Source organism: Apteryx mantelli, unplaced genomic scaffold (genome assembly GCF_036417845.1).
Source record: "Apteryx mantelli isolate bAptMan1 unplaced genomic scaffold, bAptMan1.hap1 HAP1_SCAFFOLD_20, whole genome shotgun sequence".
NCBI lineage: Eukaryota > Metazoa > Chordata > Aves > Apterygiformes > Apterygidae > Apteryx > Apteryx mantelli.
Window position 1 is genome coordinate 4,251,495 of NW_027118553.1, and position 25,309 is coordinate 4,276,803.

The window sequence follows — 25,309 nt, forward strand, 5'->3', positions numbered from 1 at the left end:
CCCTCCTCATCTTGCCTGGTGGTCTCTCCTGAAGAACTTGCACCCTGCCACTGAAGGACCCCAGTCATGCAAGTGATCCCAGCACACCTCAGTTATTCCAACCACGTGGCACTCCTGTGACAGCTTGTGCATCTCCATTTGCTCCTGTCTGCACCCCAAGCTGCATATATTTGCATACATTTTGATATCAGCACCTCAGCTGTGGCATCAAATGAAGATTTGTCACAGGGAAATATGTTACCAAGGATTCAACATATGCAAAGGCTTTGATTGCATGTGGTAACTTGCTGGCGTAGATAGCAGGTGGCAGCATAATGGTGAAAGGAGGTTCCCACTAAGAGAGCAAAGCCTGCAGTGCCCAAGGCCAAGGAGAAACAGAGCTGGGCTGTGCAGGAATGGCAGGAGAGGGTTTGGCTGCCCGAGCTGACTTTGCAGCACCATTTCACCTGTGACAGACTTCTTGAACCAATCTCCAGGAAGGACAAGGTGCCAGTGAAGAAGTCCCTGGGCCTGCGCAGCCTGTGATCCAGCCACCCTGAGGTTCGCGTTAGCCTAGTCCCTGTTCATATCATCTGGGGGGATGAGAAGAGGTTCAGGAGGAGGAGAGGGAGAAGGGTTTGAGAGTGCAGAGTCTAGAGCAGAGACGTTGCTGTGATGTGCCTCCTCCCATTTATGCAGCACCCATGGATGTAGATGGGATGGACTTTGCCTAAAGGCATTATTGGGATTCATTTGTTCGGACACATGTAGAAAACCCAAGATGCCCTGCGGTACTTGCCCGGCAATCACTCCAAAGGGGCATGGTTTTCCTGTAGGTCCCATGCTGTATCTGCTAGACACATGTGGTTGTGCTGGAAATCCCAGGCATCTGAAATGGCCCTGCCAGCCTATTTCTATGTCATTAGATCAAGTGTCTGCACTGAACTACAACAGCTGTTTGTAGCATTGGTATCTACATCTATCTCAGCTTCCTAGTGAGTAGGGCTCTAGTTGTAGCAGGCATCTAGTGTCATTTCTGATGGCCAAGGAAATTTCCCACCTGGCCCCCAGCTGATGCTCTAGGAGGATGTGGGTCTCACGCTTGCTCCATCAGAGCAAGCAGACACTGGCACATGCCTGGGACTAACTCTGTCTCTTCAACTGTCCCCAGGTGTTTTTGTGTGAGCAACTGACTCCCACCCTCCATCTCCAGTGATTACAATGGCAGCTTAGACAAGGAGCTCCCATGAAGACCTCTATGTTGTGCCCACTTTTATTTTCACCTCCTGTGAGTTTGTGAAATTCACAGGAGGGATCTGAATCCCACTCAAGCCCAGGGGCTTCTAAACGGGCATGAGATGCCCAGATTGACTGATGTGAGTCAACACCTGAACCATGTGTCCATGAGCTCCCCTCTTTCCCCTCTAGGTATCCTGCCTTGTTAAGAGATGAGAATCGGGGCTTCCAGAGTGGAACATATCTACCTTTCATAGATAGTCATCCTCTGATGAAATACACTGCAATGTTAGAATCAGTCTCTCTGCACTCTTTAGAAAAGGACAATAGGTGATTATTTTAGTCTACCTCAGGGAACATTTCCCAGGAGGAGGGAGCACAAGGGACAGAGAAATTCATGCCTTCAGCTGGGCCTCTGCTCCTGAGCGGGGCCAGGCCTCGGGGACAGAGGGAGCTCATGGCAACCGGGCAACACTGCTGAGAGACAGCTGTGTGCAGGAGCAGCTCCTCTGCAAAGAGCAGCAGGGCTCTGGGCACTGCCTGCTGCTGCTGACATGAGATGAGAAGTGAAAGGCAGTGTGGAGTGTGAGGCCAGAGGAGAGCTCCTTGTGGGAGAAATCCTCACAGCCTTTTGCACAGTAAGTCTCTGGCTGCAGGGCAATACTACTGTGGTTCCTGGAGTGGTCTTCTGAACCCAGTCCATCCTATGACTCTTTTTTTAAAGATTGCTCTCCCAACTTCTCCAGTGCGGAGGATGGGGAGACATTGCAGAGCAGGGATTCCCAGCCACACCGTCACAGGGACAGGGCATCCTGCTCCTTTCTTCCAGGGATGGCTGCAGGGGTGTGAAGCTGGGGTGTGCACACAGGTCTGCACGGACTGTACTTCAGAGCAGTGTCCCTGTGCCCCAGGGAGCTGTGTGCCCAGGGCAGTGACTCTGCCACCTGCAAGGGTCAGCACTCAGCCTGCCTGCCTGGGGAGCTTCCCATGGTGCTGCAGGGAGAAGCTCTGGATGTGAGGAGAGATCCCTGTCAGGGCAGGTACTTTCTCCCATTGAGAGGCTGCTGTGTGGGTCAGGGCTGGGGAACATATCCGGAGGAGACTTTTCAACAGGAATGCCAAGGCAGGGGATACCTGAAAGAGAAGGAGCTGTCATGAGTCTGTGCTTTCAGTTCTTTTCTGTTTGGGTGGAGTGAAATGGGACTGGGTCTGTCAGGTTTAGACAGGGGACGGAGGTACCAAAACAGTGACACTGAGAGAGGATCAGTTCTGGGAGAACTCAGCAAATGCCTTCATCCCCCCCCTCAGCCTGCAGACAGAGCCAGCATCACCTTTCCAGCCTCAGCAAGGTTTGTCTCATCTGCTCCGTAGCACCTGCAGACACGGAGGTGCCCTGGGCAGTGTCCTGCCCCCGGGAGGTTTCTGCAGGGCAGAGCTGAGCTCACAGCGGGTGGGATGGGGTGTGTGAGCACTGACAGGGGAGAGACGTGGGGACAGAGAAACAGCTCCCCGCAGGGACGGCTCCAGGCAGCAGCATCATGCTTAAAGTGTGAGAGGAAACTGTCAACTGCATCGCCGTCTCTCCTCTCCCAGCCAGCACAGCCCTCTGCTCTCAAGGCTGGGGGGTGCAGGGCAGGAGTCGTTTCCTCGGCAGCTGGACATCCAGGAGAGGAGACACTCGTGAGTGCCCCTCTGTCCCTCCCTGGCCCTGCCTCCCTCCGCACAAGTATCATGGTATTGCTGCATGTTTCCCACCTGTCCATGCTGCCCTTGTGCTTCCCCTTGGGCTCTCTGGGCAGGGGGGTTTCTGATGCAGTTCAGACTCTGACCCTGTGGGTCCTTGCCATGCAGACAAGTCCTAGACAGTGAGGTGCCCAAATCCCCCCCAACCTGTGGGCAGTGCAGTGTGGGGGTCTGAGAATGAGGCAGGTCTCTCATCAGGACACCCCATCCTTAGGACATTCCGCCATTTCCCTGGGTTGTCTGGCTGGGCTGCAAGCTGCCCTCCACAAGGACACAGCTCTCCCATTGCAGCTGTGTGATATCTAGGTGCCCTAGATACCTGCCTCACATCCCCTCAGAAAGAGTGCTGATGGGCACTTTGCAAGTGCATTCCTCTGCTCTCTGTGGTGTCGTTTCTTTTCTGCGTAACATGAGTGCAACTGTCCTCCACCTCCACGGTGCGAGCACAGGGCAGCTGGGAAGAAGGCAGCTGGACAGGCCAGCTCTGCTCCCTCTGCACTCAAGCCAGAGTGAATCCTTTTGCCTCTCCAGAATCACAGCTGCTCACTCTGAGCACAGCAGCAGTGCTGAGGATTTCTGCCTCCGGGAATCCTCTTCAGGTGTGACAGGGTAAGATAAAGAAAACCAAAAAAGCCTTAAAAGTATTGATGAACCCACATCATGTGGAACTGGGAATGAAGATGCTGAAAATGCCTTCAGCATTATGAGTGGATGAAATCTGACTGGAACTAAGAATATAACAGTGTAGTCACCCCTGTTCCCATGTCCACAGAGCTGTTGGTCAGGACTGACTACTCTGGAGCCCACGCGCGGAGACCCCTGCTCCTCATGGCAAACTCAGTCAGCACAAAGCAGAGCTCAAGCCACAGACCTCAAGGATGGTGCTACTGAGATGGTGAGAGGCAATGTGTGTGTGTTTGGGGAGGTTATGAGAAATTTTTGCTCAGAGAAGTGTGTCCTAACTTGTCAATGTGTCTTCTTCATCAGACAGTGCCCTGTGCCATAAAGGAGCAAATGCCCAACAGCAGCTCCCTCAACGAGTTCCTCCTCCTGGCATTTGCAGACACACGGGAGCTGCAGCTCTTGCACTTCTCGCTCTTCCTGGGCATCTACCTGGCTGCCCTCCTGGGCAACGGAACGGCCTCATCATCACAGCTGTAGCCTGTGACCACCACCTCCACACCCCCATGTACTTCTTCCTCCTCAACCTCTCCCTCCTCGACCTTGGCACCATCTCCGTTGTTGTCTCCAAATCCATGGCCAATTCTCTGTGGGATACCAGGGCCATTTCCTACTCGGGATTTGCTGCACAGCTCTTTTTCTTTGTCTTTTTCCTTTTGGCTGAGTATTCTCTCCTCACTGTCATGGCCTACGACCGCTTTGTCGCCATCTGCAAACCCCTGCACTATGGGACCATCTTGGGCAGCAGAGCTTGTGTCAGAATGGCAGCAGCTGCCTGGGCCAGTGGTTTTCTCAATGCTGTGCTGCATACTGCTAACACATTTTCAATGCCACTCTGCAAAGGGAACACAGTGGACCAGTTCTTCTGTGATGTTCCTGAGATCCTCAAGCTCTCCTGCTCTGACTCCTACCTCAGGGTGGTTTGTGCAGTTGTGATTGCTGTTTGTTTAGCCTTTGGGTGTTTTGTTTTCATTGTGCTGTCCTACGTGCAGATCTTCACTGCTGTGCTGAGGATCTCCTCTGAGCAGAGCCGTCACAAAGCCTTTTCCACGTGTCTCCCTCACCTGGCCGTGGTCTCCCTGTTTATCAGCACTGGCCTGTTTGCCTCCCTGAAGCCCCCCTCCCTCTCCTGCCCAGCTGTGGATCTGATGGTGGCAGTTCTGTACTCGGTGGTGCCCCCAGCAGTGAACCCTCTCATCTACAGCATGAGGAACAAGGAGCTCAAAGATGCACTGAGGAAACTGGTTCAGTAGGTGCAATGTCAGCACCAATAACCATCCCATGTGCATCTGCTCCTCATTCTCAGGGTATTTGGCAACATAGCTAGGTGTTGCTCATGTCTTTGTTTCTTTCTTACTTTTCTCTCTCACATTCTCCTAAAAGAAATAAATATTTTGCTTTGTGCCACTTGTCCTCAGGAATCTCTTATTTGAGTCTGATCAAGAGACCATGCTGAAGCAGGAAGCCAGGCTTCTCCCTTCATCAGCAGAGATGGGGAACCTCCGAGCCCACTAGTCTGAGCTCCTTGGATGCCCCCAGTGCAATGAGGAGAGTTTCCCTTTGCAGTGTGTCTTTTGGTGCTGACACCAATGGAGCTCAGGGGCACAGAGTCAGGCTCCAACAAGTACAGGCATGACCATACCATGGGTCCTGTGTCCATTAGGAGAGCTCAGCTCCTGTGGCCACAGTCAGGGTATGATGTCACACCCCTCTCCTGTGAGGGTGGCAGCCGGCTGTCACCATGGGCTGGTCCCTTCCCTCTACAGCGTTCCAACACTCCAAGCAGAGCGAGAGTGGAAAGGAGGAGAGTCTGGATAAAGTCTGTGGGGACAGACCCTCTGTTCCTCAGGACCGCTCCCCCACTGCCACAGCAGGCATTTCCTCCCTGCAGCCTTTGCATGGGGCCTTCAGCTTTCTTGGAGACACGTCCACCAACAGCAGCAGGACTTTTTTTTCCAGGGATTTTCTCCTTATTTCCACTCTGTCCTCTGTGGTCTGATATGTGTATATGGCCCCAGTGCTCTTGTAACGTGCTGGTGGTAGGTTTGTGCTTCCCTGTGCATTCCTGTGAGCTCAGGCAGGACCAGGCACTGGGTGCATTTAGGCCAGACCTGGCCTGCACAAGAACATTGCTATAATAAAAGGGGATCCCCTCCATTACGTGCCTGAAGTCTGGCCTTTCTTCAGAAGCTGCAGTCAAAAATACGCCCAAAGACATTGCACCATAGAAGGGCCTGCCCCACTGGCTCGTGGTGTTTCTCACGATGCCCAGGCCCTTCTCCTCAGGGTCACTCCTGAGCCGATAAGGTCCCAACCTGCCCTGAAGCATGGAGTTATCCTTCCCAAGGTGCAGGACTTGCCCCTTCTCCTTGTAAAACTCCATGAGGTTTCTGTTGGCTAAACCCTCAGGTTTCTCAAGGTCGTCCAGACTGAAGCTCTCTTGTGTCAGCTGTGAATGTGTGTGTGCAGATGGCTCACCCTGACTTGTGGTGCCTCTAAGTAGATAACAGAATGAGGAATTGCGGGACAGCACAAGTAATAAAAGGAGGTTCTAGTTTAATGGAATTACCAGCTGAGTAGCTGCAGCACAGGAGTGGGTGTACAATAGACCAGAGCAGGTATCTACAGTGGTCAGGACATATCTGTGCCACTGGTTCTCCAGGAAGGGTCCAATATAATCAGTTTGCCACACCTTCCCAGGCTTTTGCCCTCTGTGGATATAACTCTTTTTGGTCCGCAACCACTATGGAGCTAAGTGAGTATAACGGGGGCAACACTTCCTGGCCCCTGTTTGTGCCGCTGGCAGCTCCCCCTCCATGCACACTGCTGGCGGGGCAGTGGGTGTTGCAGGTCCCCCCCTGCGCTCTCCTGGGAAACTGGAGCAGAGCTCCCATCCTGGATAACTAGAAGCTCTTTCTAGTAGCTCCTCTCTAGTAAAATAAACCACAATTGCCCCGTCATCCCACAACCTTAACAGCCGCTCTAATAACCCTTCACGGGGTTGCTGCCTGTAGCGCCCATGCACATCCTGCAGCTCTGAGGCTTTAAGATTGTGAGTAGTTGTGGTCCCTCACAAATTGGCTGCGTTCAGTCCAGTGAGCCACTGCTTTGCTACCAGGCATGCAGCTGCCTCCCCCTCATGCTCTGTGTCTGACTCCGAACTGGGGAGTTTGTCGGGGTCCCAGATATTCCCATCCAAAGTTTCCGGATCCCAGTCCGCTTTTTGCACCAGTGCCTACACCACCAGGAGACGGACATCTTGACAGCCCCCCTATCGCTACCAGCGATTTGCCATGTGGGCGGCCACAACGGCACATCGGTGCTCCAGCTTCTCGGCTCCATCCGTGCTTGTAATCACAACATCCTGGGTCAGCTGGTGAGTCTCCTTGGCAGCTTCAAGATCACTTTCCAACTGCCCAATTTGCTGGCACTGCCTCAGCAACGCCTCATCCAGGGTGTGGAGCGCAGTCAGTAGGATCCACCCCAGATGCCCTGCTGCCTTTCGTGCCACTAGCCCTGCTTTTTCCAGCTGGAGCTTGGAGACCAGTTCCATGAGACACTCTGGGGAATCCCCCTGGCTCACTCTCTAGCTCCGGCCATGCTGTGGGGGAGACCCACCCTGCCAGCTTGTGAGCCGTGGGTGCCCACCGACCTGCAGCGGGCCACCCAGGAGTGCAGCTTCCAACCTAACCCTGCTCTTCTTATCCCCAAAGAGGCATCTCTACATTGGTATCCTGCCGACAACAGCAAATATGAGCGCAAGGTGGGAAAGGGTTCATGGTTCAAGGTTCATGAGGGGTTTAAACAGAGTAGATTTAATGAAGGACTTTTACACTCCAAACTGCGCAGGGAGCCCCAGGCACCTCACAGAGGGGCCATTGATGGGAGGCTGCTGGACGCATGGGTCGGACGCCCAGGCAGGACTCACTTTGTGTATCCTAAGGGCCCCTTTTAGCTACTAGAACTATTTCCTTATCTCAGTTGTGCTAACCTTGAGTAGCTGCTGGCTGTGAAGCAGCTAGACATTGTTGACAAAACAGAATGTGCATGTCTGGCCTTGATGGGAATTCAGTCAGCATGCAGAGAGCACACTTTGGGGCTGCTCTCACGTGCTCTGCCAGTCCCCTGACTCCTCCCCAGATCTCCCGTAGGTGTTCTCACTACACTTACCTTTTGCAAGGTTTTTGACACAGTCTCCCACAATAGTCTTGTATCCAAGTCAGGATGTGATGGTCTAGATGGGTGGATGCCCAGATGAATAAAACACTGATTGGGTGATTGGGCTCAGAACGGAGAGACTATGGGTCATACTGAACCTGGTGGGCATTAAAAAGTGGAGTCTCTTGGGGGCCTATCCTTGGACCTGACTGTGGAAGAATGGTTAAGTGAAAAGGGGCATGATCTCTTAGAAGTGAGCAATCCTGTCTTCACAATGGAGGGAGGATCCCACGGCTATGTGAACTGTCCTTGAGCATTCCTAGACCATTACAGAAGGGGAAGACAAGTAGTGGTAAACAAGTCAAGGAGGGGGCCGACAAGCCCCTCCACGTGAACAGCAACTTTGCACCAATCATGTATTCACTTTAGGCGTGTGAACAGAGACTGTAAACCAATCATACAGCTATTGCTAGCACATGCTCTATCGCCTGTCTATATATACTCTGTGTAAGCTCTAATAAAGGGAGAACGATCATACTCATATTGAGACTCCGTCGTTACTCCGGGTCCGTCTCCCACTCCGACACCTGACCTGTTTTAGATCTTCATCAGTTGCCAGGGAGAGGCCTGCACATGACAAGAAATCAGGAGAACCAGTTGCTATGCACAAGGACATGGCAACCATGCAGAAGGACTTAGGCTGCAGGAAAAGACAACAGGATCCTCATGAATTTCAAGCAAGGACAAGGGCCAAATTCTGCCCCTGGGAAGGAGGAACTCTTGCAGTGATCGAAGAAAGAGACAGACTAGATGGGAGCAGTGCTGCGGAAAAGTCCCTGGGGATCCTGGTGCACAGCAAGGTGGACAGGAGCCAGCAGAGTGTCCATGGAGCAAGGAAGGCCAACAGCATCCTGGGCTGTGTGAACAGGAGCATGGCCAGTAGATTGAGGGAAGCTGTCGTCCACCATTACTTAGTGCTTGTTAGGCCACATCCAGAGTAATGTGTCCAGTTTGGGCCCCCAATATACAAAAGACATTGACAAACTGGAGCGAGTTCAGCAGAGGGCCATGCCGATGCTCAGGGGGTTGCAGCATTTTCCCTGTGAGGACAGGTGAAAGAATGAGGCTTATTCAGGCTGGAGAAGAGTCGACTTTGGGGAGAAATTATAGCAGCTTTTCAATACCTATGATGAGGTCATAAAGATGATAGAGCCAGGCTCTTCACAGTGGTGCTCTGTGGGTGGAAAAGAGAGAGGAGAAGTTGAACGAAGAGTGGTGCAGACTGAATGACAGAGAGAAGGAAAATACTTTTCACCATGAGGATAGTCAAGTATTAGAACAGGTTGTCTAAACATGCAGGATGTGTAGTCTCCATCCTTGGAGGTTTTCAAGACCTGATGGATAAAGCTCTGAGCAAAGTGGTCTGATGCCATCCTGACCCTGCCTTGAGCAGGAGCTGGAAGTAGAAACTTCAAGATGTTCCTTCCAACATGAATTATCGTTTGATCTTACAATATTTGTGTCTGGGGCCCTTTCTGATGATCCTGGGCATTTGAGAAAGACTGAGCAAGTGTGGAGATGTGACATGGAGTTTCAAGGTGATTTATCATCTTTTCAAAAAGGCAGCTGGAGGCCAGAGACACACTACAAGAGCTGAGTTGCACTGCCTTCCTGTGCACAGGGAAAGGCCTCCCTCACACCAGCACTCCTGAGGGGGTGAGGAGCACTCATGTGAAGCTCCAATGCGCACAGCTCTGAGTTGGCACTTATATTGAAATGACAGTGACTGTCATAAAAAAATCAGTCCTCCCCCTTAGATTCAGGTCTGTTGTCCTTAGAAGCTACAGCACCAATGTCTGTGTCCACTGGGCTGCCCTCTCCTGCTTTTCCAGACAGTGAAGAGGCTGAGGAGATTGCATCTCATGACATGCAAGTCCAACAGGGCCAAGAGCAGTCATGCCCAGTGGCACCTATCTGTGCCACAACAGGAGCAAAGGAGGCCCCAGAGTACCTCCCAGGGAGGAGAGATGGACCCAAACCACAAGGATATATTGGTATCTTCGCTCCCTTCAGCCCCCGGCACGCCAGGCCCCTGTGCCTCAGGGAGAGGTTTGGGGGCCCTTTCCCCTCAGGGGACAGAGCCTGGCACCTGCGGGGGACTCACCCCATCCCCTAGGGCAAGTCTCCATGGCTAGGAGGAAATGCCTGTGGCTTGGCCTCTTCCTCCCCTCTGACCATCGCAGGAGACTGGAGGGACCAGCTCAGGCAAGCAGGGCTCTCTAAACCTGAGTGAGTCAGTGAACAGGCAGTTGTCTGCAGGGAGGTGAGGGGAATCCCATTCATGGATCTCTCCTGGTTCTGCTTCATGAGTTTGGAGGAGTCCTAGCCATTGCCTACCTCAGTTTCCTTTCCAAATGGAGTATAACCCAAAGTTGAAATGGCCCAGAGTTATTTGAAAAGAAAGCCTTGCCAGGGGAATTTACAAAGTATCCAGCAGTTCAGAGGTTTCAGTCTCCTTTGAGAGCCAATTCTGCACTGCTCACTCTGCAGTCCCTAGGGAGAGAGCAGCTGCAGCAGGAGCCTTCAGAGACTCATTAGTGCTATAAACCCCAGGAAACTCTGGAGAGAAGGGGGCATTTGGGTGCTGCTGGAAATGCACCACAGGTGCTGCTGGAAGGAGATGGCAAGGGCAGAGGAATGCCTGACCCCTGGGTCAGGTTTGCAGAGAGCTCAGGGAAGAGAAGGATGTGGTGGGGAAGAGGCAGAGGGTGAAACCCCGACCTTGATCGTCATTGTCTGGCACCATCAGCGCAGAGGTCACCCCTTCATGCTGAGGACTGCAGGCTGGTGCTTGGTGTCCTGAGGTAAGTCAGGGTGTTCTTTATTTTTCTGCTGAGTTTTTACACAGTTGAAATTTTGATGATACCTTAGTGTCAGTCCTGTCCTTTCCTGCATGTCTTCCCCGCAGCTCCCTCCTTCCCACAGGCCCCCCTGAGTCCCTGGCACCACGCAGCAGAGTTCTTGTGGAGGGGCTGCGGGTGCTGACTTACAGCAGGGCTGCTGCTGTGCTGGAGCTGGCCCCAGGGCACTCACCCACCTTGGCTGTGATGGAGGAAGAGTCTGCGCAGGCTGTTCAGGGCTAGAAATGCTTTGTCATTCACTTCACCAACTGTTATGGACTTTTCCTCTCCCCTCTTCCTCATAGTCTTATACGATTTGGTCTCAGACCCTCAGCTTTCTCACATTTGACTTTCACTCATGCAGTGGGGAGGGTTGGGACCTCAGTCATTCTGTGCTGATTCTGGAAACCTCTCTTACTGCTGTCTATTGTTAAGGCCTCTAGGGAAAGCCTAGGAGATGGGTGAGAGTGTGGAAGCTCACCCATCGCAAGAACTCTCTGAACAGTCCAGGCATCTGCTTGCACATCTCCAACTCACTGAAAAGTCTAAAGGGAGAGGAAGGGAATAGCAGGGATATGATTTTCTCTATCACTATTTTTGTGAGAACCCCAGGAAGGGCACCAGGCAGAGGACTGTGTGTCTCAAGCATGGACTTTCCCCGACCATGCAGTCAGGCATGTCCTGGCATTGCCCATGCCCCTGACCCTGCTCCTGCCCCCCCTTTCCTCAGCGCCCTGGGCCCCCCATCCCGGTGCCCAGCAGTGCTGAGCAGGGAGCCCCATGAGCACAGCTGGCTGTGCTGAGGTCCAGCTATTGGGCTGGGGTGTGCAGGGACGCAGCCCCAGAGCCCTCGGGAACCACCGCTAAGGAGGGAAAGTTGTCAAGCAAATGATCCTCCCTGTCCTTTCCCCTTCCTCCCTTTTCAAAGTCATTTTCTTTTTGGCTGGTTTGCTCAGAGGTACCCATTTCCTTGCATTCAGGCTTTCACTTCTTTTTCACGTTCCTAAATATAACGTACAATGCACTTTTAAGTTCCTTTCCGATAATCCCCGTGTCAACCCTCTCTACATCCAGGCTGGCAGCTCTTCACCTGCTTCTTTTCAATGGAAAAAAATGGCATTTCTAGAGGGCAGCTGGGTCTCAGAGAGACTCACTGACATGGCAAACTTCACACAAAAAGGTTGTTCCAGATTGGGAGGCTTGTTTTCTCTGACCCAACTTCCTCTTTTCTTATCAGAACAGAAAGATCTCAGCCCCCAAAACTAGGCTTTGACATCCACAGAAAACCCTTGGGAATAGGAAAGCAGAATGTCTAAATGTGAGTAAATGCACATTCTCTATTTAGCTCACCTCTGTGGTCAGAAGGGGCTCTCCTGGGTTGAGGATTACTTCAATCTGGAAGGAAGTATTTCTGTGCTTTCACTAAGCACAGAGCGCAAACACGCAACGTTGAGAGAGCAGAAGGATATGGTTCTTTTCTCTGGCAGAAATGCCCTTTACAGCTCCCCTGAGGTGCCTTTCAGCCTGAATTATCCTGTGATACTATGATCCTTTCCTTTTTTAATTTAGTGGAGCAATGCCTGTTCTTTCTTGCAGCTCCCCTTCATGGAAAGTGTGAAAAAGGAAGACCACAGCACTACATGGAGAAAGGGGAGTGGGATAATCAGACATCAGTGATGGAGTTCCTCCTGCTGGGAATGGGGAATGTAACCACACTCCAGACACCGCTCTTCCTTCTCTCGCTCATCATCTACTTGGTGACTGTGGTCGGGAACAGCCTCGTCACTGTGGTGGTGGTGGCAGACCAGCACCTGCACACTCCCATGTATTTCTTCCTGGGCAATCTGTCCTCCTTGGAGACCTGCTACAGCTCCACCATCCTGCCCCGGCTGCTGGTCACCTTCCTGACTGGGAACAGGACCATCTCTGTTCACGGCTGTATTGCTCAGTTCTACTTCTTTGGCAGTTTGGCAACTACTGAGTGTTACCTGCTGGCCATGATGTCCTATGATCGGTACTTGGCCATCTGCCAGCCCCTGCTCTATGCCAGCCTCATGACCTGGAAGGTCTGTCTTCAGATGGTTGCTGGGTCTTGGCTAGTGGGATTTCTAGTCACCACAGTAGTAACTTCTTTTGTATCCCAGTTGAAGTTCTGTGGCCCCAAGGCAATTGATCACTTCTTCTGTGATCTTACCCCATTACTCGCACTCTCCTGCAGTGATACGAGAAAGATCACATTCCTGTCTTTCACAGTGTCTTTCCTGAGTGCTGTCCTCCCCTTCCTGTTCACACTGGCCTCCTACGTGTGCATTATAGCTGCCATCCTGAGGATCTTGTCCAGCGTGGGCAGGCAAAAGGCCTTCTCCACCTGCTCCTCTCACCTCATCGTTGTCACTGTTTTCTATGGCACCCTCATCATTGTCTACCTGATGCCCAGAACCCCCCAGCTGAGGCAGCTCAACAAAGTGTTCTCCTTCTTCTACACCGTCCTCACACCCCTGGTCAATCCCCTCATCTACAGCCTGCGGAACACGGAGGTCAGGGAGGCCCTGAGGGAAGCACTTAGGAAAGCTCTGGCCTGCACTCAGAGCTCATGCTAGGTGGTTGACACTGAGCACAAATCTCTCTCAGCTCTTTCACAAAGGCAAATGCTGGCTGCCAGTGTCATCTTCAGAAGTGCTTAGCATTGAGACTGCCTGTGGAGTGGCACAGGCATGAAAGGGAAAGATCCTTGGAGAAAAAGATTCTTATTTAGAAGTGAATGTGAAAAATGCCATGGCTCTGCATTTTCCTTCATAATAAAGGGATTGTGGCTTTATATATTTCAGCGGCTGAGAGCTTCAAGTTTTGTTTTGTTTTGTTTTGTTTTTCATTAAGAAGACAGATAGAAGAAGGAATTTGGAAAGACATGTGAGTGCCTTCCAGGTGCAAACATGGAGACGTCTTTCTTGCTGTGGGCCCGGGGATGGGATCCATCTCCCTCAGTGTTGTCTATTTCCGGGGCCAGAATACAGCTTTCAGTGAAGGTGCCCTTCCATTGTCCTTCCAGCAGAAAACTGGACCCTCTCCATTTTGGGGGCTTGTGACGGTGTGCTCCTTTCCCCCCCACTGATGTGCTCTCTCCCCCTCAACCTGACCTCCCTGTAAACAGCACAGGGACTAATTGAGCATACGCCAACTAAGACCCATCTAGCGTGCAAATATGACTATGAGTCAATCATCCCTCATCCCCCCCCCATCAATTGCAGGCAGCCCAGAGCCCATTGAGCTCTCCTGCATGGCAGCGGGCTGCACTGCAGAACCTCCTCTTGAGCAGGGATGCCTCTCAAGGTTACTCCTCAAGGTTGAGAGATTCCTGACCCATGACAGATCCTCGGTAAGTGATTAATAGCATGCTGAACTTTTGTGAACTTCAGAAACTTTGCTGAATTATATCTCTGATTAACTGTGCACATAATCCCCTAGACATAAACCGCTGACCAAGCCTGAGACTAGGATCGGATCCAGCCGCACCCAGGCTCCTCCAAGGGGGAGTTTGGAAAGCAAGGGGGTCCAGTCTGAACCTCGTGACTCAACGGGAGGGTCCCCTTCACACATACTCCTTTAGACATGAACCGTTGATCAAGTCTGAGACTAAGACTGGACCCAGCCGCACCCAGACTCCTCTCTGAAGTTTAGAAAGCAAGGGGTCCTTTCTGAACCTCATGACTCAACGGGAGGGTCTCCTTCACACTCCTTTAGACATGAACCATTGACCAAGTCTGAGACTAAGACTGGATCCAGCCGCACCCAGGGTCCTCTCAGAAGGAGTTTAGAAAACAAGGGGGTCCTTTCTGAATCTCGTGACTCAACGGGAGGGTCTCCGTTGCACATGCATCTGACCCTGTCCTTCATGCAGTAAATAACTGAGTGAACCTTGCCTATTGAACCTCGTTAAATCATTCTTATTTATGATTAAACTTTGTTAAGTCGCTATCTTACCACAATAAACACAGTGCTGCTTCCCTCTTACGAGTGAAGTGCATCACTCCTTCGCGACAGGGCTTTACGTGTTACTCCCACCCAACCTCTCCTCTGGTCAGGCATGGCCTCAAGAACCAGCTGGAGATGCAGCAGATGGGCTGGCGAGGTAAGAGGCCATGGTTTCTCTGGTTGCAAGAGGAGCAGGAGAGGCTGGGGTGAGGTGGACAGTTCCTGTTTGGAAGGGCTAAAACAAGAGGTGCAAGCAATGCCTTGGATCTCCCGCCCCGTACCCTTCTCTCCCCTGCCCCTAGGGAATCAGCAAGCCCCTGCTCCATTTCTGTTCCCCTGGCTCCAGCTGCATTTCTGCTCCTTACTCCTCACTTTCTTTTAAGGAGATGGGGACAGCCATGCCTTGTCCAATTCCTTTTCCCTTGGAGGAGCTGGCTTCCCTCCTGAGCCTTCCTTCCCTGCTGGAATGCCTTTAGCCAGCTCTCCTCCAGAGCTCATGGTGGGGTGGGCTTTGGGGCCTGGTTGCCCACAGATCTCAACACCCTTAGCCAGCGGCATCTTAGGAGTCCAAACTAGGCTGATGGCCTTAGCCACCAGGGCACACTGGTGACTCCTCTTCAGCTTGCTCACCAAGAGCCCCAGGTCCTCTTCTGCAAAGCTGTTCCCTCAACACTTGGCCCTCAGTGGACCCTTTGCATGAGGCTATTGGGGTTACTACACCCCAGGTGCAGGACACCACACTTGCCTTAGCTGAATTTCAGGAGGCTCCTATAAGCCCCATTCTTCAGCATGTCGAGGTCCCTCTGAATAGCAGCCAGACCCTCCAGAGTATCAAGCGGTAGGTGACAGAGACTGGAACTCTCAGGTCACTGATGGCAGGCATTGAAGGAACTTCCCCAATATAACCCTGCAGAGGGTCCAGCAGGACTCTGTCACTGATCACAAGGAGACAAAAGTATCCCATTAATTACGGGAATTGTAGTGCATGGGCCAAAGGCAGGGAGAGGAAGAGATGAAGCTGAATCAAAGAGGAGACAGTGTGGGAAAATGGAGAGGAGGGATGACGAAAGGGAGTAGTGCCATGTAAAAGTGCTGCTGCTCAGTGCACTTGTCCAGCTGTGCCCTGCCCCCAGTTACTGCTCTGCTTGAAGGTGGGTGTGGTGTTTGCCTTTTTGCAGCCATCACTTCCACTTCCCGAGCATCATGACCTTTCCAAGATGAAGGCGAACAACCCCACAAGGACATTCCCCTGCTCCCATGGGCACGCGTGTGTCTAGTTTGCTCCGGTGCCTGAAAGCTCCCGTGTCCTTTCTAGGAAGCCAGTACGCCAGGGTGCCTCTCTGAAGTGCCTGCACACTAGCACAGGCAGCATGGTGGGGGGGTGGAGAAACAGGAGGAATTAGTCTGTGTGCAGTCACAGGGCTACGATCTCACTGGGATTGTGGGAATGTGGTGGGATAGCTCACACAACTGGCATGCTGTGATGGGTGGATAGAAGCTCTTTAGGAAGGGCAGGCTGGGAAGGTGAGGAGGGGGAGCTGTCTTTGTGTGCGAGAGCAGCAGGAAGGCCTGGAGCTCTGCTGAGATGGGTGAGAAGCCAGCTGAGAACTTATGGGTCCGAATTAGTGGGCAGACCAGCATGGGTGACATGGTAGTGGGTGTCTGCTACAGATCACCACATCAGGAAAAAGAAATAGATGAGGCCTTCTTCAGGCAACTGGAAGAAGCCTCACTTTCACAGGCCCTGGTTCTCATGGGGGACATGAACCACCCTGATATCTGCTGGAGGGACAATACAGCAGGGCACAGGCAGTCCAGGTGGTTTCTGGAGTGCACTGAAGGCAACTTCCTGACACGGGTGATTGAAGAGCCAACAAGGAGAGGAGCTGTGCTGGACCTCATGCTTACAAAGAAGGAAGATCTGGTTGGGGACGTGGTAGCTGGGGTCAGCCTTGGCTGCAGCAACCACAAGATGGTGCAGTTCAGGATCCTGAAAGGAGAGAGCAGGGCAAAAAGCAGAATCACAACCCTGGACTTAAGGAGAGCTGACTTTGGCCTTCTTGGAAGAGCCCCATGGGATATGGCCCTGGAGGGAAGAGGGGTTCAAGAGAGCAGGCTGATTTTGCAAGGATGCCCTACTCCAAAATCAAGAATGGTCCATCCCAAGAAGCAGGAAATGCTGCATAGGCAGCAGCAGGTCTGCATGGATGAACAAAGAGCTCCTGACAAAACTCAGGCATGGAAAGGAAGTGTACAAGAGCTGGAAGCAAGGACAGACGACCCAGGAGGAATACAGAGACATGGTCCAAGCATGCAGGGATTGGTTAGGAAACCAAAAGCCCACCTGGTGTTCAAACAGGATGTGAACGTTAAGGGGACAATGAAAGGCTTCTACAAGTACATAAGCAGGATGAAGACCAGGGAAAATGTGGACCCACTGCTAAATGTAGCAGAGGCCCTCCTGACAATATTGATTTCCTTCTTCACCTCAGGCTTTACTGGTAAGACCAGCCCTCAGGTAGCCAAGGCCCCTGAGATCAGAGGGCAGTCCGGAGCAATGAAGACTTTCCTTTGGTGGAAGAGGATCAGGTTAGGGAACACTCAAACTGGACCTACACAAGACCATGGGTGCCGATGGGATGCACCTGTGAGTGCTGATGGATCTTTGAAAGGTTGTGTTGCCTGGGAGAGGTTCCTGAGCACTAGAAGAAAGAAAATGTCACCCCTGTGTTCAAGCAGAAGAAGAAGGAGGATCCAAGAAACCACAGGGAGGTCAGCCTCACCTCGATCCCTGGGAAGATGATGGAGCAACTAATCCTAGATACTATTTCCAGACACATGAAGGACAGGAGCGTGACTGGGAGTAGTCAGCATGGATTTACAAAGGAGAAATCATGTTTAATTAGTTTTCTATGATGAGGTGACAGGCTTGGTGGATGAGAGGAGAGCAGTGGATGTTGTCTACCTTGACTTCAGTAAAGCTTTCAACACTGTTGCCCATAACATCCTCATATACTAGCAGATGAAGGATGGGCTAGATAAGTGGTCAATGAGGTGGACTGACAACTGGCTGAAGTACTGGGCTCAGGGGGTTGTCATCAGTGGCACAGAGTCCAGCTGGAGGCCAGCCACTAATGGTGTCCCCCAGGGAGCAGTACTGGAGCCAATACTGTTTCTTCTCTTCTCCAGGCTAACCAGACCCAGCTCTCTCAGCCTTTCCTCATAAGAGAGATGCTCCAGTCCCCTCATCATCTTAAGAGCCCTTTGCTGGACTTGCTCCAGTAGCTCTGTGTCTCTCTTGCACTGGGGAGTCCAGAACTGGACACAGTACTCCACATGTGGCCTCACCAGGGCTGAGGAGAGGGAGAGAATCACCTCCCTCCACCTGGTGGCAACACTCTTCCTGATGCACCCCAGGATTCCATTGGCCTTCTTGGCCACAAGGGCACATTGCTGCCTCATGCTTAACTTGGTGTCCACCAGCACTTCCAGGTCCTTCTCCGCAGAGCTGCTTTCCAGCAGGTCAACCCCCAACCTGTACTGGTGCATGGGATTATTCCTCCCTAGGTGCAGGACCCTGCACTTGCCTTTGTTGAACTTCATGAGGTTCCTCTCCGCCCAGCTCTCCAGCCTCTCCAGGTCTCTCTGAATGGCAGCACAGCCCTCTGGTGTATCAGCCACTCCTCCCAGTTTTGTATCATCAACAAACTTGCACTCTGTCCCTTCATGCAGGTCACTTCTGAATAAGCTTTCCTGACACCCCTTGTGGGATGGAGGACAGCAGGATCTGAGAGACCCCTTCCAGCCAAAGGGGGATTTCCTGGGCACTCAGGCAAAGATTTCAGCCTGGGACCTTAAAGTACTGGGTGGCTGAAGACTATGAGATGCCTCCATTGTGTGGCTCACAAGGGACCTGAGTCATATCACAGTCATCATTGAAGCACCCTCAGAAGCAGATCCCATAACATCTCACCTGTATGAGACCTGCAGTATTTCTCTGCTTTTCTCCCTAAACCTGAAACTTTCTTTTTAGCTTCTCAGCACTGGGGAGTGCACCTACGTGTAGGAGCACCCTACACCCAGACTTTCATTGTGTTGAACTAAACCAAGTCCCCAGAGTGCTCCCTGCAGCCATCTGGATGGGCACAGATGGGCCTGGCCCTTCCTGTTCCTTCCAAGCATGTAGCTGTGATAACACCCCTGCACACACTCCCTGGGCCAGGCACTTGGGAAGCCAGCAGTGCTTATGGGAGTCCATCAGGACCATGCTTTCAGGATCGGCAAGGAGACCTCAGGCTCTTGTCACCCTGTTGGAGAGCAGCTGGCTGGTCAGAGGGCTGGAGGGAGGAGGGACAGGTCCCATGAATCACAAGGGGAAGGTGCTGACGGGTGCCTGGGGCCAGGGCACCGCTACCTCCTCGGCCCTCTCCCAGCTCCTGGGATGCCACTGCAGAAGCAAGCAAATCTTGGGGAAAAACCCTTCCCCACCTTCCAGAGAGTCAATGACAGGGTCACTTCTGTGTGAGAACATGACGGGCCAGCAGCAGGGACATGGCTGGGGATTGTGCTTGTGGGGTCACGTCTGCCTGAGGAAATGATAGGCCCAGGCACATGACTCAGATGTGGGCCTGTAAGGTCAGTGCCACTTCAGTACCTGATAGACAAGAAGACCCAGGCACATGGCTTCGATGCTGACTGTGAGGTCACTTCTGCCTCAGTACCTGATAGGCCATCAGCAGGCTCTTGGCTGGGGTAGGTTCCTGTGAAGTCACCTCTGCCTGTGCTGCTGTTAGGCCAGAAGCAGGTTAATGGCTTCACTGTTGTCTGTGAGGTCACTGATGCCTGAAGAAATGAGAGGCCACTGGCAGGCACAGGGTCAGCAAAGTGGCTGTGATGTCATTCCAATGTGAGAAGCTTATAGACCAACCGCAGGAAGATGGCTGTGAAATGTATTGTGAGGCCACTTCTGCCTGAGCACCTGATAGGCAAGTAGCAGGAAGGTGCTTGGGATGTTGACTGTGAGGTCACTGCTGCTTCAGTACCTGATCTGCCAGAAGTGGGACATGGTTGTGATGCTGAGAGTGAGCTCACGTCCTTCTCTATAGATCGTATGCTGTCAGCAGGCCCTTGCTTGCTGTCGGTTCACGTGAAGTCACCTCTGTCTGCTGCTGGTAGGCCAGAAGCAGGTTTATGGCTTGAGTGTAGGCTGTGAGGTCACTTCTGCCTGAGTCCTGGACAGGCCAGCAGCAGGAAGGGCATCAGCAAAGCAGCTGTGAGGTCACTTCAGCCTGAGCAGCTGAGCAGCAGCACCAGGGCTGTGAAATGGCTGGTGAGGCCACTTCTGCCTCTGAAGATGACAGGCCAGGAACACACTGGCCTTGCAGGGCTGTTCCCTGCTGGGCTGGGGCTCTCCAGGGAGGCCTGAGCCACCCCCAGGCTGCGCTGGGCAGGGGGCTTGTGCCGGGCTCCCGCTGCTGTGGATCCATCAGGGTGCCTGAAGTGCGTGGAATAGACTCATCACCAAGTTCATGCAAGCAGGGATTTGGTTGGCTTCTCTGGCACATTTTGGACACTGAAAGGAGGAGACTGCTGTTGCATTTAGAAAGAAACACTTATCAGCTGGTAGAAATGAAGCGCACGCAGCACACAGCCACAAAAACACAGTTCCTGCAGTTGTGTGGGGAGTCTGTTGTTCTACACAAGTGCTCTGTCATGAAATATATATATATATATAACCAATACACACACACACACCCCTATATGTGGATATACATATATACATATCACAGATATATATATATCATTCACATATATATATATATCATATATATATATGTTACGTGTGTGTGTGTGTGTGTGCGCGCGTGTATTCTTTACATGTCTAGGAACTACAGAAGGCATTCTGATCATCATCTATTTTTTTTTCCTGGGAGAAGAGATGTTTTCAGCACTGGAGAAAGACATTTAGCCAAATCAGGATATTCAGGAGAGCTTTGCAGAGACTTGTAGAGTCTCCTGTGCTGTGTGGTAGGAGCAAGACTTAAGAATATAGCATATTCCCATTAAATCACAAAATGCAAGAGAATGTATTTCAGCACTAATTTGGAAGCTGTACCAGTGCAAGTGAGGGATATGGACTATTCAGGGAAGTTAACCAACATCTCTTGTCTTTCAGGTGGTATTAATCATATTTTAAAAGAGGATGCAATGTACAGTGATGAGGAATCACCTTCAGGGTTCTGAGGCTGAATTGTCTCATCAAATGCCTACTAGACAAGAGGAAACATTCCTTAACTGCAACAAGTAAATGTCTCTGTCCCTTGGACTCAAACTGCTGGGTCCTTGCAAACAGCCTTGGCTGTTTGAAGAGTGAGGGGATGGGAGAATAAAGAGTAGAGAAAAGCTGGTCGGGAAGGGAAGGTTATATCAATACATGAAAGAAGTAAGCATGAAGCTGAAGCTCAGTACTGGAGTTCCAATAAAGTACGTTGTTATTACTGACCAAAAGGAAGGAAAGAGCCTTCACCAAAAAGATCCACACACTCATAGTCATGTTGATTTAAAACACAGTATTCCTGAAGTGACTCAAAACCAAGGAAATGTGTTGTCCATCCTTTTAAGTAAACAAAAACAAAAGCAACAACAAAAAAAACCTGTATGGGTTTGTGTAGTCAAACAGTGGGAGAGCCAGGCTACAGGCAAAGGTCTCCCCTGGAGCCTGCAGGAGTAGGTGCTCTGGAGAAGTTGGCAGCTCCTACGCTGGACCTGTCCGCTCTATTTGCTAGCACCACCTCCCCTGAAGAAAGATGCACTCTGGCACCTTTTTGCTTCTTTAATCGCCTAGGATTCATTGACTCAAGTGAGGTAGGTGTCACTCATGGTAAGGAGGTGGCCTGGTTTTAATGTGCTTCCTATCATTTCTGCCTGAAAATCCACATTTCTTTTAGACTGAAGGACATCAAATGATGCTGTTGTGCATGACTGTTTTTTCCATTCCAAATTCAACAGGCAGGAGGTTGCTGTCAGCTCAGGGAGCTGGAAGACGCTCTTCATAAACTTTTCTCCATGGCAAGAGCTCCTGCTGACCTCAGTGGGATTCAGACTGTGGTTTTCGTCTCCTCGTAAGACTCTGTAGCTCCCAAGAGGTGGTTCTGCATCAGCTTGACTGTATCTCATGCCCTTCTCCTAGCCTCCTTTCTTGTAACGCTGCCTTTTTTTTGGGGGGGGGGGGAAGAAATGTGTTTCCTTTCTTTCATTGTACTTAAGAGGAACAGTTATTGTACGCTTGTTGATTCATATAAACATTTCCTTTAGTTGGCTACATTTACCAAATATAAACAATGCTGCAGCCTGAAATGCCCCATTGGAGGCACTAAAAGCATTTCAGCACTTCTATTTCTACATCTGTGCCTTTTTCTTAAGGAGAAAGTTATATAGCATAAATAGACTTGGTGCTGTTCTGTTCCTTTTTACTTTTAGGCAGGAAATGGATTCTGTTCTTTGACATCCCTGTATTACAGCATCTGCACCTTTAGTGGAAGCACTTGAGAGTTCTTAAAGCATGGGCAGATATGTTACATGGTTGGATGCTCATCTGCCACATAAGAGGATTATCTCCCTTCGGGTTATGTGATGGCTGCCTCTGTGGTCATCTGCCAGCAATGTCCAGTCAGTGCCCACATCTACTGCTAGCACTTTCCTCCTGGGGACCAGAACTGCCTGAGTGTTGCTCATCTGATCAGAGGCACAGTGAAATGCATCCTGGGAAAGGATGCTTGCTGCTTTGGTCATGGGGTAGAGGCTTGTCTGCTTATGTGCTTGAGGTACCACCTGCAGGCAATGGCCTTTGATCTTCCCCAGCAAGGAACCTGGTCTGAAGGAGCCTCTGGAAATGAGACAGCAGGCTGTGAGCTGGGGAGCTCTTCAGACAGACGGACGGTTGTTACCTCTTACAAAATGAACTTGGAAATTATGATTCATAACCAGGCTCCTTTGACAGTGCCTGCCCTCAGCTTTCCTGCCTGTGTCATGCTGCTTGTGCTCCAGACTGACTTGGACACCAGCATCCAGGAAGCCCAAAGGACAGCACCAACTATCATTTATATTCCGCATTCCATATACAGTGGGAGGCTCTTGGACTCTCATTGAAAGCTACATTTACTACACTGTTACAGAATGGTCCAGCATAGGCACCAGTTTGGTAGCTTGCAACACCAGCTGGATGCCATGCAAATCTCCCCAAAGATCTATTCCTATCAGTAGCTTTCCTTTTTCGGTTTCCTGTTCACTTATGTATCCTTGAAGCACCTGAATGCTGTGCTTTCCCAAGCAAATGGATACTGTCATCAGGAGGGCACCCTACCTGAATCTTCTAGAATTTCCTGTGGCAGCAAACAGCACTGAAAACATTTGTCCAAAAGTGTTTTCTGAGTCCAGAGATTCACTCAGGCCCAGCCTTCCCCCCATTCCCACACACACAGGCTTCTTAGACAGATGTTTAATTTTGCCTGAGAGAATAATTCTGGCAATTTCAGGATAGTTATTTATATCTTGAGCCAAATGTATGCAATGTTTGCAAAGTGCAAGGCAATCAAGATCTTTTTTCCAACAGCATGCCTTCTGACAGTCTGCCATTGCAAAAGATAGGTGTCACAGTGTTCGTAATAGAAATGGATTTAGCACTTGAATGCCTTAACTACAATATCAGTTCTTTCTTCATAAGGGCCAAACCTTTACAAATTAGGAATCTGAATTCCATCTTGTGTTTTGGTCACTTTGGGAAGACAACTGCACCGATTTCCATCAGCAGACTTCAGTGGGAGTACATCCTCCACTTTCTAGACTTCTGGGGGTTGCCATTGACAGGTTACACTTCTGGTGATGATGTTTTCCTCAATACAGAAACACAAATCTTAACTGGATGTGTTTATCCCGCATCCTTTTCTGCAGAGCTGCTGCCCAGCTGGGCACTGCCCAGCCTGTATCACTGCAGGGTGTTGGTCTGCCCCAGGGGCAGGACCTGGTGTTTGTTTAGTTTTGAATTTCACAAAGGTACTGGCCACCCATTCCTCCCGCCTGCTGAGGTCCATCTGGATGGCAGCGCTCGAGCTTATGACTGTTCTCCTGATTAAGTGCCATCTGCAAATGTGATGAGAGTTGTGTTCTGAAGGTCACTGATGAATGTGTTAGACAGGACAGGTCCCTGTATAGAGCCCTGTGTGCTCCACCTGTCACTGTCTTCCAGGTAAAGCACCACTCATTCACAAAAGCCCTCTGAGCTCGATCATCCAACCAGCTTTTGACCCACCCGGTTGCCTGCCCAGCCTATCATAATACCCTATTTGTATACAAGAATATTCTTGGAGACAGTGTCAAACTCCTTCCTAAAATCATCGTAAATGACACCCACTACTCTCCTCTCCTCACCAAGTACAGATCTTTTATCGCAGAAGGCAATCAGGTTGGTCAGGAATCATTTCTCTGCAGTAAATCCACACTCACAGTTCCCAGGCACCTTCTTCTCCTTCAGGTGCCCAGAAATATGATGCAAGATGATTCACTCCATGAAACACTCCTCACCAAAGAGAGGCTGAACAGCCTGCAGCCCCCTGGGTTGTCCTTGTGGCCTTTTCTGATGATGGGCACAACATGCTCCTTCTTCTGGTCATTGGGGCCTCTCCTGATCTCCACAACCTTTCCAAGATGACAGAGACTGGCCTTGTTGTGATAGCAGCCAGCCCTCTCAATGTCCTCAGGTGCAGCCCATCTGGTCCCATAGATGTGTATGGGTTGAGTTCTTGCAAGTCATCCTTCCCTCAGTCATCACCCAGCATTGGTTGCTTCTTTTTTCCCCCTCTGGACTCCTGACCAGGCACAACAGCCTAGGAGAACTTGTTGGTGAAGACTGAAGCCAGGAAGGCATTGAGCTCCTCACACCTATCTGCATCTGCTGTTAATAGATTCCTTGCCTGATCCAGTAGTGAGCCAACATTTTCCTTTTTACTCTTTTCTGAAGCTGAAGCTGTAGCAGCTCTTCTTCCTGCTCTTGATGTTCCCTGCAATGGGCAATCCTAGGGGAGCTTTGGCTTCCCTAACACCATCCCTTCTCACTGGACAATATTTCTAAATACCATCTTTGCAGCCGCTCCTTCCTTCTGCTTCCTTATTGCCCTGGAGCTCAGTCCTGAGTTCCCAGTGTAGCCAAGCTGATCCCCCAAGATGTCTGCTAGTTTTACTGAGTATCACTATGGACTATTTTTGTGCTTGCTGGGTGCTGTCCTTAAAGACCTGCTGGCTTTCCTGAGCTGCTGGGCCCTTCAGAACTGCCTCCCATGGGATCCCCCACCAGTCCCCTCAACAGGCCCAAGTCTGCCCCTCTGAAGTCCAGGGTCTGTGCTCCTCTACTATCCTTCCTCACTCCACTGAGGATCTGGAACTCTACTTTTCCTTCATCACTGGAGGCAAGGCAGACACCGACTGTACCATCCCTGATCAATTCCTCCCTGTTTGAAGTTTTCAGAGACAAAGAAGCATCACAAATCATGCATTTGTGCTAAGAAGCTGTTCCTGATGCTCTCCAGAAACCTCCTGGCCTGCTTGCACTCTGCTGTTTGTCCTTCCAGTTCATGTCAGGGGGATTA

At 51.1% G+C, this 25,309-nt stretch overlaps 1 protein-coding gene across 1 annotated transcript; it reads left to right on the plus strand.

Annotated features, from left to right (window-relative positions):
* The first annotated feature begins 12,337 nt into the window (after positions 1 to 12,337).
* LOC136995987 (olfactory receptor 5B21-like) lies at positions 12,338 to 13,297 on the plus strand. The gene has a single exon (XM_067316981.1). The coding sequence runs from the start codon at positions 12,338 to 12,340 to the stop codon at positions 13,295 to 13,297; it is 960 nt and encodes a 319-aa protein (XP_067173082.1).
* Positions 13,298 to 25,309: the final 12,012 nt, after the last annotated feature.